The 17076-nt window shown below is 35.7% G+C and overlaps 1 protein-coding gene across 1 annotated transcript in view; it reads left to right on the top strand.

The window, feature by feature from the left end:
* The window catches only part of PDCL2 (phosducin like 2), a 29534-nt gene that overhangs the window by 1884 nt on the left and 10574 nt on the right, over positions 1-17076 (top strand). The window contains exons 2-3 of the mRNA XM_072775089.1: positions 3469-3589; positions 4134-4224. Coding sequence (XP_072631190.1) covers positions 3469-3589; positions 4134-4224 — 212 coding nt within the window. The remainder of the gene's footprint in view (positions 1-3468; positions 3590-4133; positions 4225-17076) is intronic.

Raw genomic sequence — 17076 nt, 5'->3', positions numbered from 1 at the left:
GTATGGTCCACCAAACGATGGAAAGTTAGTAGGAACAAAAGATAATTTCATGTCTAGGGGAATTCAGGGAAGGGTGTCTTGATGCTAGTGGAATAGGGGAGAAAAAGAAAAAGAATAATACCTATCCCCAAGAAGTTGTGGCCCAAGGCAACTCTCATATAGATTACGACCTAGGGCATATTGTCGGGGGTCCAGCAAGCCTTAAATTTGATATATATTAGTTATAGATTTAGTGCCCATAAATGCCAGGAAGAAATTTAAAAATCCTCTGTGTTGGAAGATGTCTTTATCTTAGGGCTCAAAGAATTGCCTTAGATAAGTTCCCAAGGATAGGAAACAGAAATCAATGAAAAGTAACCAAGCACACAAGGAAACAGGTCACTATGAATGTGAACCAACAGGAGACTTTGTTAGAATGATCAGAAACAGGTTATAAAACAATTATGTTTATTAGTTTAAAAAAGTAAGACTAGATTGAAATTATCTGCAGGGAATAGTGAGCCAAAAAAATTGATGAAGACATATTTATACACTACAATGGATAATCCAAAAGAAAATTAAGAAAGCAATTCCCTGTATATTTGCATCAAAAAGAATCAGATACTTAGGAATCAATGTAACCAAAAAGGCAAAAGACTTGTACACTGAAAACTACAAAATACTGCTGAAAGAAATTAAAGAAGACATAAATAAGTAGAGAACAACCCATGTCCGTGGATTGGAAGACTTAAATTGTCAATATGTCAATACTTCCTAAAACAGTCTACAGATTCTGTGTAATCCCTACCAAAACCCCAATGACATTTTTTGGTAAAAATAGAAAAACCCATCTTAAAATTCATATAAATCTTAGGAGACCCAACATACCTGAAAGTCTTTTAAACGGTGAACAAAATTGGAGGACCCAATTTCTGATTTCAAAATATATTGCAAAGCAGCAGTAAAACCATGTGGTACTGATAGAAAGACAGACATAATAAAGAAAAATGGAATAAAACAGAGAGCCCAGAAAGAAACCCTTACACACTGACCAAATGATTTGCAGCAAGCATGCTAAGACTATTTAAGCGAAAGGATAGTCTTTTGACAAATGGTGGTGGGAAAACTGGGTATCCACATCCAATGAATAAAGAAAAATTAACTGAAAAAGGATCAAAGACGTAGATGTAAGAACTAAAACTATAGAATACTTAGAAAAAAACATAGGGGAAAATCACCATGACATAGGATTGGCAATGATTTCTTGGATATGACACCAAAAATATAGGCAAAACAAGTTAAAAATAGATAAATTGGACTTCACCAAAGCTTAAAACTTTTATGCATCAGAGGACATTGCTGTATCAATCAAGCAAAAATACAAACCACAAAATGGGAGAAAATATTTGTAAATTATATAATTGACAAAAGATTAATATTCATAATATATAAAGAGCTCTTAAAATTCAATATCAAAAAGACAAACCCTATTGAGCAGGGACCCTGATGCAGGGGCTTGATCCCAGGACCTCGGGCAGATATCCAACTGACTGAACCACCCAGGCACCCCTTATTTTGGCTTTAATGAAGAATTTGCTTTAAACAAAGGTACCACTGTGGTGGGGGATGGATAAACATTAAAAACTAAATATATTTTTTCTCTTAATTTCCTTAAAAGATATTATAATTTTTTAAGGCAGAAATTGTAACATTGTATTATAGATATTCAAATATATGTATGTAGATTATTAGTCTTGGCAAATATTTATCAATTTCATTAATCTTCTTTAAGAACCAAAGTGTTTTCTTAAATTCCAAATATATAATGATCTCTTAGTGATTTCTCTCCTTGGTCACTGTGCTCAAATCTGTGAGGCTTTATTCAATTTCTCAGCTTCTTGCCCTCTTCCAAAATTGATAGTTGATCCATAGGGAAAGGCTCCAAACATACAACTCCTCTCTGGGCCTCTTTCTTATCCAAGATCTTCTCCTGATAATTCTCTTCACTGCCTTGTTGATTCTCCAATGCTTTCAAATTTTACTAGATGTTTTCAGCAAAAGGCTTATATTCAAATTGTGTAGTCTACTAGTGCAGAACTCCTACTGATACTGATTTTTTATTGTTATAAGACATAGAAAAATAGGGATTGAAAAGAAAGAATAGAAAGGAAGATCTCATGGATAGGGAGACTGGTAAAAGACAAAGTGTGGATAGAAAAACAAAACTTTGGCCAAAGAATAGAATGAAGAGGAGAAATAAGATGGTACTTGTATTTGTTATTTATTGTTGCATAACGAAGTACCACAAACATGCTGTCTTAAAACAACATATTTATTGTCTCAGAGTTTTTTATGGGTCAAGGATCCAGTCATTGCTTAGCTGGACCTCTTCTCCAGAGTCTCCCACAAGGTTGCAATGGAAGTGTTAGCCAAAGCTGCAGTCTCATTTGAAGGTACAGCAGAGAAAGAATATACTTCTAAATTCACTTACATGGTATTTGGCAGAATTCAGTTTTTGGGGGGCTATATGACTAAAGACCTCAATTTCTAGCTGATTGCGGGTTATTCCCATAGTTCTCTCCATAGAGCGCCTCACAATATGGCAGCTTGCTTTATCAAAGCCAGCCAATGAGAAGAGTGCTGGCAAGACGGAAGCTACAATATTATGGAGTATAATCATAGAAATGACATTTCTTCATCTTTGCCATGTTCTGTTGGTTAGAAGCATGTCACAGTTCCCACCCATAATCAAGGAGAGAGGGCTATGGAGGGATGTGAATACCAGAATGTGGAGATCATTCAAAGTCATCAAATACTTTGCCACAGTATTCCTTCATGTATGTATAGTTCTCTCTTCTCCTGGAAGGAAATATCAGTGAAAATGGACATCAAACTAGAAAGATAAGAGTTAATATATTACAACTTCTGGAAAAGCAGCAAATAAAATATCAAATCCTAAGTTACAAAGAAAACAAGATTAACTTTCATAGAAAGAAACTATGATTAGACATAATTTAAACTATGGAAAACTTCCCAGCCTCTTCTAACATTTAACCTTAGAGTAAGAGCCCTCAAAGCTGTATAGTTGAAAAGAGAAACATGTTCACCTGGAGGTCTTAAATGCCTATGTAGAAAAATGGAACAGTATTTGTGTGCATGATGTGAATTCTATAGTCATCAGAGAATTTTCCATGATTTATGAGTTTACTTCATTAATATTTGATATATGTGTTCCAAATTGATTTTTTATTAAACATCTCGGTAACTTTGAGGGTAGAGGATGTATCCTATTTATCAAAGTATGTTACCACTAGTGCTGGGAAGTGAGGGAAAAGTAGGCCACTTTGTTCTATTCTTTGAAACTAATTATCTAGTTATCTATAGAGCTCATGAACAATTACGTGGTTGAAAATGCTATTATATATCAGTTTTGCATATACATATTAAAATGCACAGCTATATTAATAGATTTTCTATTTTTTTTCATAGGATCCAAATGAAGATACAGAATGGAATGAAATTTTAAGAGATTTTGGCATTCTTCCTCCAAAAGAAGAACCAAAAGATGAAATTGAAGAAATGGTTTTACGTTTACAGAAAGAAGCAATGGGTACAGTTATGCAGTTAGTGGGCTGGATGAAGGAGATAATGATAGTGAAAATATATTTCATAAACTGAGAGAAAGGATATTAGAAATCCTACCTACACTTTTGAAATGAGGATGCTAATACCTAAAATTTTAAATTCATGTGTCACATGTCACAAGCTGGTTAGTAACAGCTGAAATGTCCTGGTATCTAACCTAGTGAGCCTTTTCTCTACCATATTCCTCTATGCCATAGTTATCTTCCATTTTGATCAGGTATATAATATGTTTTATTTGTCAAGATTTTCAAGCACTTGGGAAATCTGAATTTATGGAGTCTAACTGATGTTCACATCTACTTTAAATGTAACTTGGTAATTCTGTGAACTTGGAGGGAGACTCACTTTAAACAAATCTGAAGCAGTCAGCCACAAAATACAGTTATATATTGGAGAACCTGCAACATTAAAGATATTCTTTATTTCCATTTATCTATATATTGTTTTTTCTATAAAGTAAAAAAATGGTTTTTAAATAATTCAATTATCTAAAATGTATTTTGTTTTAGTTAAGCCATATGAAAAAATGACTCTTGCACAGTTGAAGGAAGCTGAAGATGAATTTGATGAAGAGGATATGAGAGCTATTGAAATATATAGGTACAGTGATTTATTTGGGCAACTTACGAGTTTTTGAATAGAGAAATAGAATAAATGAATGAAGAATGAAACAAGAAAAAGCCCTATAGATTTTTAAAAGAAAAAAACTAATTTTTAGAACATTTTAGTTATTTTTAAAGATTTTATACATTCGAGAGATTATGAGCAGGGGTGGGGGACAGAGGAAAAGGGAGAAGCAAACTCCCTGCTAAGCAGGGAGCCTGATATGGTACTCAATCCCAGGACCCTGGGTTCATAACCTGAGCCAAAGTCAGAAGCTTAATTGATTGAGCCACCTAGGTGCTCCAAGAACATTTTAGTTCTAGTTTTTGTTTTTAAAGTAACCTCTATACCCAACATGAAGCTTGAACTCACAACCCTGAGATCAAGAGTCACATGGTCTACCAACTGAGCCAGCCAGGTGCCCCATTTAAGAACATTTTAAAACCAATTCACTTTATATAAGATGGAAATTTTTTTCTGGAATATTTTTAACTTTGCTTAAGTAAAAAACTATTCAATAATATACAATAGAACTTCATCAGATTACATTTAAGTAAAGTGGAAAACATCAATAAAAGACCAAAAAAAGCCACAGTTTTCCTTCTAGGATGATGTCTATCCTTTAATAAACAATTAGTTACCAGTCATAAATAAATTATTTTAGAAATTAGAACAGGTGCATATATTTTCCAACTTATCCTGATACTAAAGCCAAATAAAAAAAATTTAAAAACAATGTCATAGAAAAATACCTCTTATGAACATAGGCACAAAATTTTTAAACAAAATATTAGCAAGTTAGGTCCAGCGATTTAAAAAGAAGACATATACATCCTGATCAAGCAGGTTTGGCCCCAAGAATGCTTTGTTTTAACATAAAAATGGAAAAAAAAACAACAGGGAATTGAGTTAGAAGCAGCAATAGTCTGGTAGCAATGAGTACACCTAGCTCTTAGCTCTTGGTTTATACATGCTATTCTTTAATAACAGGAACCAGTGTTCCTTGGAAAACTGCTTCATTCTGCAGTATGAGTTGAGAAAGCACAATGTGAGTCTGGAGCATCTTGTACCAGAAAGTAAAGAAGTGCTAAAGAAAAATTGTTTTATAAAGGTATAGGAACCAAACTAAAGACCTGAAAATAGCCAGTGTTAGAACAACTTGAACAACAAAATAAATACTCATAATACTGATATAAATAAATAATACATGAACAAATTCAGAGAAAGTCACACCTCTTCCTCACTGAAAATTCCAATATATAAATGTTAGGTAGAATAAAGAAAAAAGAAAATCACCATCAGGTGTGCCTGGGTGGCTCAGTCAGTTAAGTGTCTACATTCAGCTCAGGTCATGATCCCAGGGTCCTGGGATCTAGCCTTGTATGAGGCTCCCTGCTCAGCAGGGAGTCTGCATCTCCCTCTCCCACTGCCCCTTCCCCTGGCTCATTCTCTCTCTCTCTCCCTCTCTCTCTCTCTCTCTCTCTCTCTCACACACACACACACACACATAAATAAAATCTTAAAAAAGAAAAAATCACCATTGGAAGACCAGAATAATAATCCCCCATTGGCCAGCTCTGCTGACAGATGCTGAAATGAGTGGGAAAGTTTAAATAGAAACAGGATATTTTCATAATCTGAAAGTTATCTCCCCCAAAATATTTAGTAATTATAATGGAGGAAATAGTAAGTCTACGATGTAGTTTTGGCAAATCCCATCTTATAGAAGTGACCAAGGTTAACATCACCAATAATTTATATTGACATCAAGTAACTCTTAATATCATGCACTGAGAAAGATATATTACCCACATAATATCCTTGTCGGTAATTCATAACCTCTGTCCAATTATAAAAATACATGAGAAAAACCCAAATTTGAGAGACTTTAGAAAAACAACTGACTAGGTTGACATCAGGAAAGATGGCAAGAGTAGAAAGCACCAGGAATCTATATTTCCACCTAGATAACTATTGTACTGGCAGAGACTGTCTCAAGTGACAGCTTTGGAACTCTGAAGTCGGTTTGAACACTTGCAGCTTCCAAGATAAAGTTTAACAGTAAGTTGTAGTTAGTGTTGATTGATTTCAGTCCTTAGAGTGGTAAGAGCTATACATCCCTTATACCCAGCCCCATGGTAGGCAACTGCTTGGACAGCAGCCTGTGTTTCTGGCACAGCTTGTTGGAGAGTGGACAATAAAGACTTTGTCCTCAATATCAAGGTTCTGTGTTCTGATTATGAATTGTTGCTTCTGAAGGTAGAAGGTAATAGGCACAAAGAGTGGTGTCAACTTTCACTGGCTCAGGTGGCTTCCAGAAGATTTAAAGGAGCTACATCTGTTTGTTTGTTTGTTTGTTTGTTTGTTATTTTGGACATTCAAAAACAACCATATAAATGAGGAATTTAGAAAGATTTGGGAAAGATGAAAACTCAGAAAAGACCTGAAACAACTTTAATGCTTTTACCTCAGGCTGATCTCTGATACAGAGACATATAATAATAAAACAATAAAAGAAATCATCAGAGGTGAGGGTCTGATTTCCAGAGTTACCACATTGTAAGAATCCAGTGTTCTTGTCAAAAAAAAAAAAAAAAAAAATCACAAGACATATGGAGGAACAGAAAAGTATGGCCTATTCAAAGAATAAACTAAATAGATACAAAAGACACCTGAGGAAGCCCAGATGTCAGACTTATTAGACAATGACATAGAACCAAAACTAAATTAAAGTTGCTTAAAGAGGGCAGCCCCGGTGGCGCAGCGGTTTAGTGCCGCCTGCAGCCCAGGGCATGATCCTGGAGACCCTGGATCGAGTCCCACATCGGGCTCTCTGTGTAGAGCCTGCTTCTCCCTCTGCCTGTGTCTCTGCCTCTCTCTCTCTCTCATGAATAAATAAATAAAATCTTAAAAAAAAATAAAGTTGCTTAAAGAGCTAAAGGAAGACATGGACAAAGACAGGAAAGGATCATATGAACAAAGTGAGAATAGCTATAAAGGGAGATAGAAATTATAAAAAAGAATGAAAAAGATGCTCTGAAACTTAAAAAGTACAATAAAAATTGAAGTGAAATAAAGAGGACTTCAAAAGCAGATTTGAACAAGCTGAAGAAAAAAATCAGCAAATTTGAAAATAAGACAATTGAAATGATTGAATCTGAGGAACAGAAGGATAAAAGAATGAAGAGAAGTGAACAGAGCCTAATTAGCCTTGTGGTACACTAAGTGAGCCAACTTATAAAAATCTCAGTGGAAGAAAAGAGAAAGAAGAGAATATTTGAAGAAATAATGCCTGCAAACTTACCAAATTTAAGGAGAATCATAAATTTATAAATCCAAGATACTCTATGAATTTCAGTACGATAAACTCAAAGAGACCCACACAAAGACACATCATAATCAACTATGAAAAAATAACAGAATCTTGAAATCAGTGAGAGAGAAGTGACTTGCCACATACAAGGAACATTTAATAAAACTATCAATTTCTCATCAGAAACGTTGGAGGCCGGAAGGCAATGAGTTGATATATTTAGAGTTCTGCAAAACGACAGCAATAACACATAAAACTGTCAACTGGGAATTATTCATTTGACAAAAGTATGCTACAAGAATGAAGGAGAAATGAAGACATTCCTAGATAAAAGATAAGTGAATTTGTTCCTACCAGAACTGCCCTAAGAAATTAGCTAAAAGGGTCCTTCCTGCTGAAATTAAAGGGCTCTAGATAGTAACTCAAAGCCTTCTGGTAAAGATAACTACATAAGTAAATATAAAAGAATTGCTCAAATTTTGGTTCTTAATTCTATTTTTTCCAGTATGATTTTTTTTTATTTTTATTTATTTATGATAATCACAGAGAGAGAGAGAGAGAGGCAGAGACATAGGCAGAGGGAGAAGCAGGCTCCATGCACCGGGAGCCTGAAGTGGGATTCGATCCTGGGTCTCCAGGATTGCACCCTGGGCCAAAGGCAGGTGCCAAACCACTGCGCCACCCAGGGATCCCTTTTCTGGTATGATTTAAAAGGCAAGTATATAAAACAACCAACAATTACAAGTTGATGTTAATGAACAGACAATACATAACAATGTAGTCTGTAACAGTAACAGTAAAAAAGAGGAGGGATGGAGGTGTATACCAGCAGAGTGTTTGTGTAGTATTGAAACTAAGTTGGAATTATTCACGGTAGGTCATTATAAGACATTAATTTTAATCCTTAAGGTAACCACTGAGAAAAAACTAAAAGAATACAGAAAAGAAGCAAATTAAAATGGCACATTATAAAAATCAAGTAAATACAAAAAGAAACAGTGATAGAATTGAGGGGAAAATGCACATGAGAAACACAGAAATGAGCTAAATGACAAAAGTAAGTCCTTTATTAGTAATTGCTTTGTCGTGTTGGTCCCAGCCTATTGATAGTGATGCTGTTGGCTAGGAATGCCTGAGGCATTCATCTGGGCCTGTATTATTCATATTTTTTGGCTAGACCAGCCTTGTGGTTCTTATTATTATTTTAGAGTGCACTTAAGCAAAAATCCCATCAGAAAGCAGTAAGGAAAAAGATGTATTACTCATAGGTCCTGGAAAATATGTGGCATGCCTGTGGGCCACAGAGCCAGATCATAGGTAGGGAGAGAGAATGCAGAGCTAGGCCTCTGCCTTTATTAGGATCCAATGGTAGCATGTTTAGGTTTCACAGGTATACTCTTTACTGGCTAATTTAGAGCATAAGAGCTGGAATTAGAGCATGGGAAGGGAAAGCTGGCCACTCAAGCAGTCCAGGTTATCCAAGGTTTTCTGAAAGAGGGCTCTTCATGGGTGGGGGCAGCCTAATTCCTTATCTGGTTGTTTTGCTAGTAGCTGTGTCATACAGCTGGCAATATGTTTTTCAAGATGTATATCTTTTTAAATGGATGCCTCAGCAATCAAAAGCTTAATGTCAGGCACTTACACTACAATTAAAAAGCTTCATGTCAGGCACTTAATATTGCCTAGTTTGAATGTATTTTAAATTAATCCAGTTGATCTCCAATTAAGGGCAGAAATTGGCAAAATGAATACGAAGAAACACAAGCCATGTCCTGAAAACCAAAGAAATCTTGAGAAAGAACAAAGTTGGAGGATTCAAACTTCCTGATATTAAAATGTACTACAAAGTGACAGTAATCAAAGCAATGTGACAGTGACATGAGAATAGACATACAGACCAATAGAATAGAATACAGAGCCTAGAAAGAAACCCTCACATGTATAGTCAAATGATTTTCAACAAGATCCCAAACCCTTTCAATGTTTTCAACAAATGGTACTGGAAAAACTGGATTTCTATATGTAGAAGAATAAAGTTGGACTCCTATCTCATAAACAAAAAATGACTCAAAGTGTATCAAAGACCTAAATGTAAGAACTAAAACTCTAAAGCTTTTTGAAGAAAACATGGAGAGGGGGAATGTCCATGACATTGGAATTGGCAATGATTTCCTGGAAATGACACCAAAAGCATAGGCAACAAAAGAAAAAATAGGAAAATTGGACGGTATCAAAATTTAAATTTTTTGTGCAAAAGGCACTATCAAGAGAGTGAAAAGAAAACCCACGAAATAGGAGAAGATATTTGCAAATTATATATATGATATGGGATTACTAACCAGAATGTATAAAGAATTCCTAGAACTCAACAACAAAAGACAAATAACCCATTAAAAAAACATGCAAAGGACTTGAATTGACATTTCTCCAAAGCAGATATACAAAAGGAAAATAAGTACATGAAAAGATGATCAACTTAATTAATCACTAGGGAAATGCAAATCAAAACCGTGAGATTTCACTTCATTCTTACTAGGGTGGTTATAATAAGACAGACAAGAGTTGATGAGTATGTGGAGAAATTGGAACCCTCATACATTGTTGGTGGGAATGTAAAATGGTGCACTGCTTTGAAAAATAGAATGGAATTTCCTCAAATATGAAACAGAATTACCATATGATCCAGAAATTACTGTGTGTATATATATGTATATATATACATATATATATATATAATATGATATTACTATCATAATAGCCCAAAAAGAACGTGAATGTCCATCAACTAACTGGGTGTTAGATAAACAAAGCGTGGTTCATCTGTACTATGGAATGTTATTCAGCCATGTAAAGAAATGTGGTACTGATACATGCTACATGATTGAACCCTGAAAATAAGTGAAAGCAACCAGTGACAGGCCACATTTTATATGATTCCATTTATATGAACTATCCCAGGATAAGAAAATCCATAGAGACAGAAAGTAGATTAATTAATAGGGCCTATAATGGGGGAATAGGGAATAACTACAGATGGAATTTCTTTAGGGCAGTAAAAATATTCTAGAATTAGGTAGTGATGATGGATGCATGACTTTGTGAATATTTAAAAAATTACTGAACTGTGGGTGCCTGGGTTGCTCAGTTGGTTGAGTATCTGACTCTTGTTTTCTGCTCAGGTCAGGGTCTCAGGGTTGTGGGAGGGAGCCCGGCATCAGGCTCTGCTCTGTGTTCAGCAAGAAGTCTGCTTTTCTCTCTCCTTCCACCCCTCCCCCTGCTCATGCTTTCCCTCTCTCTCTAAAATAAATAAATAACTCTTTTTTAACAAAATCACTGAATTGTATACTTTAAATAGTTGAATTTTATTGCACATGCATGCCTCACTTTCTTGTACTTCACTTTATTGCATTTTGCAGATTTGTATTTTTTACAAATTGGAAGTTTGTAGCAACCCTGTCTTGAGCAAGGTTTTGGTGCCATTTTTCTAAAACATTTACTCACTTCAGGACTGTCACATTTTCATAATTCTTGCAATATTTCAAACTTTTTTATTATTAAATTTGTTATCGTGATCTGTGATCAGTGATTAAGACTCCGAAAGCTTGGATGCGATTAGCATTTTTTAGCAATAAAGTATTTTTTTAAAAGATTTATTTATTTACTTAGAGAGAGAGAGAGAGAGAGGCAGAGACACAGGCAGAGGGAGAAGCAGGCTCCATGCAGGAAGCCCGATGTGGGACCCGATCCCGGGTCCCCAGGATCACACCCCAGGCTGCAGGAGGCGCCAAACCGCTGCGCCACCGGGGCTGCCCACAATAAAGTATTTTTTATTTGCTATTTATTTTTACCTTATGAAGGTATATATATATATATTGGGTTTTTTTGACATAATACTATTACACTCAATAGACTACAGTATAGTGTAAACATAACTTATACACAGTGGGAAATCAAAAAATTCCTTTGACTCGCTTTATTGTGATATTCACTTTATTGCAATGGTCTAGAACCAAACTCACAATATCTTTAAGATATGCTAATATATGAGTTATATTACAATTAAAATGTAAAGATCAAGGAGGAGCTGAAATCTTCATATGACCACTCTGGAAAACAGTTTGGCAATTTCTTACAAAGCCACACGTACATTTATTTTTTTATTTTTAAAGATTTTATTTATTTATTCATGAGAGAGAGAGAGGCGGAGACACAGACAGAGGGAGAAGCAGGCTTCATGCAGGGACGTGGGACCCTATCCGGGGACTCCAGGATCACGCCCTGGGCCAAAGGCAGGCGTCAAACCACTGAGCCACTCAGGGATCCCCCTACATTTAACATATAAATCAGCAATCACATTCCTGAGGGAATGGAAGATATATGTCAATATAAAGAATTGTACATGAATATTCACAATAGCTAAAAACAAGACAACCTAACAGTCCATCAATATGATGCATGTAAAATAAATGAAAAAGCAAATTGTAGTGTATTCATGAAATGGAATACTATTCTGTAAGAATAGAAAGCAAACTACTGATGGACACAATAACTAGTGAAATTCAAAAGCATTATACTAAATGAAAGAAGCTGAACCAGGAGAATATTTGACATATGATCATATGCATCATTTAAAAATATGATTTTTGATGAAATTATAAATTTCTAAAATTGATTCAAGTGATAGAGAAGCATAAGACAGAAGGTAGACTGCTTCCTAAAATTTGCTTTCTAGCTGATTTTTCTCTATTTTCAAGGCACAGATAATCTCTGTTTTTATAAGGATGGAGAGCTTACTAACTTATTGCATAAAACATTGTTATATTAACTGACAATATAACCCTGATTGTCACAATTAGACAAGGCTCATTCAGAAATGAAGTAAGACTCATGATTCTTAGGTTGGTAGGTCAAAATAACCATCCAACACTTTTAATAAAAAAATTATATTTCTCGTGTGAATTGACTTTATGATAATGCAACCAGCAAAATTCAGACTGTGGGAAATCTTGGACAAACAATCTGGTTTCCTTCAACAAAGAAATTGCTAGGGAAAAAAAGAGATGAAAAGGAATCTGTAGATTAAATGAGATTTAAGAGATATTAACAACATTTGTATAAATCTAATTTGGATCCTCATTTGAACAGACTTTTAAAAATGGAGACAGTACTCAATGCCACTGAACATTTGAAAATGGTTAATTTGGTAAATTTTATGTATGTTTTATGTATTTTAGAATAGGATTATTTGAACAATATCTAAATATATTAAGGAATTATCACTGTTTTAGGTGTGATTGAGCCATGTGAATTAAATGTTTTAAAGCCTTGTCTTTTGGAGCTATGTAATGAAATATTTACAGGTGAAATTACATGATGTCTTATATTTGCCTCAGAATAGCCCTTGAGATGGGAAGTTAATGGGGGTAGAAATGCAAGAGAATTGGCCACATATATATCTGGGGTCTTTTTACCTTTGTATATGTTAATAATATGTGTTCCTGGGAGCAACACCAAGGGGTAATATTCAGTAAATTTGGGTTGGATCTCAGGAATATGCCCATCTGTAGAACCTGCTATACCTAAAGGATTCTCATATAGAATGTCCACATGCCTTAACTTGAAAAACATTGCTTTAGACCAGTTTCACTTTTGAAACATAGATTCCAAAATCTTAAATACCATATTGGCAAATAAAACAGTATATTAAAATAATCGTATATAGTAAATAGAGTTTATTCAAGGAATGCAAAGATTATTCAAGGATAGCAATCCTACTAATGTAATAATTTGTGTCAGCAGAATTTATGGAGGTGATTAATCCTGCTGTAACCAGCAGCTATACAATCTCAGTGGTTTCAGAGTTCCTCATTCACAGGTGGTGCATGTCCTACAGTTCCCCTGAACAAGTCTCCTCTGGGTGATGATTAGGGATCTGGGCTTTTTTCCTCAGGTTCTTTTTGTCATGTCAGAATCCTTTCCCTCCAGGCTTTGAGACTAGGGAGATAGTGTAAGTGATAGCATAGGACATTTCAGGAGTGAGTCACAGAAATGCACATATCACTTTCACTCTTGTTTTATTGGACATAATCCAGGCTCCAGTTAGGCCTAACCTAACTGCAAGGGAAGCTGGCAAATGTAGTTTTCCCGTGAGCCCTGGAAGAGGAAGCACCTAACCAATCTCTGCCACAGAGATTAAAGAGAGGCACTAAATGTGGAAGTTCTCTCATTTGCATATTCCATATCAAAAGTCCAATTCTAATCGCCCCAAATTACAGCATTACTTTCATATTTCTGCTGTCACTTTGGATCTAAGGAAGAAAGGAACCTGTAGCCTTTCAAAAGTTGTGATTAACAAGGAAAAGGTCCATAGTCATCCTGATGGTGGTGACTTAAAGCAAATTCCTCAATTAAAGCCAAAACAAAAAGTTTTAAGACTTTTTTTTTTAAAGCAGTTTTACATTCGTAGAAAAACTGAGTGAAAGGTACAGAGATGTACGTGGGTGTATGAAGGTGTATGAAGGTAGAGCAAGTATATGTAGGTGAATGTGAAATTTTGAAGCAGCTTCTGTAGATTCACATGCAGTTGTAGGAAATAATACAGAGAAATCTTGTATACATTTTATCATTTCTTCCAATGGTACTGTTTTGCAAGATGGTAGTATAATAGCACAACTAAGATGTTGACACTGATAGAAGATACTTATATTATTCAGTTGCCCAGTTTTGCTTCTACTAATGTGTGTGTATATTTAGTTCTATACACTTTAACATTTAAATCATACAATTCAGTGATTTTTAGTATACTCACGGAGTTATGAAACTTTCACTACCATCTAATTCTAGGACATTTTCATCAACCCAAAAGAAATTCTGAACTTGTTAGTGTTCATTCCCCATCCCTCCCTAAAAATATATATATATACACACCAATATACCTCCTGCCCAGCACATTCCTCCCTCCATTATCAACACCTCCCACCAGAGTACTAGATTTACTATAATTGATGAACCCACATCAATACACCATAATCACCCAAAGTCCAGAGTGTACATTACAGTTCATTCTTAGTGTTGTATTTTCTATCAGCTTGGACAAATGTATAATGACATGTATCCATCATTATGGGATCATACAAAGTATTTTCACTGCCCTAAAAATTCTCCATGGTCTGCCTATTTACCAGCCTTCCCCTCCACCCCTCCAACCCCCCACTCCCTCCCCTGTTTACCAATCCCTGGCTACCACTGATATCTTTATTGTCTCCATAGTCTTGCCTTTTCCAGATTGTCATATAGTTGGGGTCACACAGCATGTAGCCTTCTCAAATTGGCTTCTTTGACTTAGTAATATGCATTTAAGATTCCTCTGTGTCTTATCATGGCTTGATAGCTCATTTCTTTTTAGCACTGACTAATAATACAGTATCTGGTTATACTGCAGCGTATCCATTCACTTATTGAAGTACATACATCTTTATTGCTTCCAAGTTTCGGCGATGATAAATAATATTAGAGCTGCTATAAACACCTGTGTGCAGGCTTCTGTGTGGACGCAGTTTTCATTCCTTTGGGTACTTACCTAGGAGCATGATAGCTGGGTCATATGGTGTTTAATTATATTAGAGACCTCCAAACTGTCTTCCAAAAGGTATACATTTTGCATTCCCTCTGGCAATGAATGAGAGTTCCTGTGATTTCACATCCTCTCAATCATTTGATGTCAGTGTTCTGGATTTTGACCCTTTTCATAGATACATAGTCGTCTCTTGTTTCAATTCATATTTCCCTGATGACATAGATGTAGGGCACCTTTTCATATGCTTCTTTGTCATCAATATATTCTTTCGTGGGTTGTCTGTTAAGGTCCTTGGCCCACTTTCAAATCAGGTTTTTTTTTTTTTTTATCATTAAGGTTTTAGAGTTCTGTGTATATTTTGGATAATAGTCCTTCATCAGATGTGTCTTCCACAAATATTTTCTTCCAGTTTTTGCAAAGGAGATAGGTCCCAGTAGACAACAGTTGCTGCAGTAGCTTTCTGATCTCCAGTGTAGGTTGATAGTAGGACACAACTGAAACAGTAGTTCCAGATTTCCCAGTTTCTGGATTGCAGCAGAGAAAGCTCTTTCCTTGGCAGGCCAGTTTTCAAGGTTGTTTTTGGAGTCATTCCTGGTAACTCAGCCTAAAGTCTTCATCTTTACATCAAGTGTGTAAAACACTTAATCCCCCAGATTAAGCTTCCTGCTATTTAAAAGTAGCTGGAGGGCTTTCTGTTTTTGTGACTGAATCCTAATAGATATGTTAGGTGAAGACTGCAGGCCATTGAACACTATGTCCCTTTCTATGGCAAAACCAAACCAGATTTCTGTGACTCTTCCTGCCCACTTCCACTGAAATAACAAGGGAAAATGAGGAGGAGAAGGTGCAGGAGTAGAGGAAGAAGTGAAATAGTTGACAGTCACACCATTAAGTAGGTGTGGTACCATCATTGGGACAAAAACTTTTTGACATTTTTGGTAGCTATAGCCAGTGAGATAAAATTGAAGCAATTAATGATAGTGATGCTAAATATTCATTGCAAACAAAATAGAGCTCCCAAAAGATTTTTGGAGTAACCATAAGTTATGGATATCTGGACCGGTAGAGGGAAAATTGAAGGACTTCAGTTTGAAACTTGTGAAAAAAACCTTTGATTTGGATTCCTATTCTTGGCAATTTCCTCTAGGCTTCATTTTGCTTGGTTTACTTTTTATGTAAAGTGAGTGGTTTTACCTAACATGTTTCTAATACATGAAGTAAGGACAGGGTGTTCTAAAATATACCCAGGATTTTGTATTAAATTCAGGTATGGTTATGCCAACAGAATAGGAGATATTTGCCATTTCAAAGATAGTTTATCATTCAGTTCTCAAGAGTAGCTGGCTTGCCCTACAATGCAAGGCCATAGAAGGAAGCACCAGAGTTGGCTAAGAGGCAGAAAAAGTGAGGTGATAGTATGGACATGACTCCTCATTGTGATTTCCAGGGAAAAGGCAAGTTACACAGAGTGAGCAGATTTAGGATTGGCTAGTTTGAATAATTTTGGCAGGCTCTGGACTGTAGGAGCTGTCTCCAGTTGTCTGATTCCTGGCACAGGAATGGTTAGGGAATAGGATTAGTGACTCTGGCCAGTAAAGGAGGTGGTTGAGGAACTGGGCTCTGGATTGGTTGGTTTGCTTTTAAGCAATGTTCTCTGCAGTGGGTATTTGCTATCTTTAGAAATTACCTAGCCCTGGGCAAAGCAGTCTCTCCAGGATTGGCAAGGTCCCAGATGCCAGAGCATCAATACAGAAAATAAGAAAACAGGGCCTGGCTGGCTCAGTTGGTAGAGCACATGATTCTTGATTTTGGGGTTGTGAGTTTGAGCCCCATGTTGGGTATGGAGACTACTTTAAAAATTTTTTTTAATTATGCAGAAAATAAGAAAATATAGCTAATACACAGAGAAAGAAAGGAGTACATACTCCCAGATAACTTAGAGATAGGGATCAGTAACTTT

The sequence above is a fragment of the Canis lupus genome, chromosome 14, assembly GCF_048164855.1.
Source record: "Canis lupus baileyi chromosome 14, mCanLup2.hap1, whole genome shotgun sequence".
Classification (NCBI taxonomy): Eukaryota; Metazoa; Chordata; class Mammalia; order Carnivora; family Canidae; genus Canis; species Canis lupus.
The sequence above is the reverse complement of the archived record's forward strand: the minus strand, read 5'-3'. Positions and strand labels throughout refer to the sequence as shown.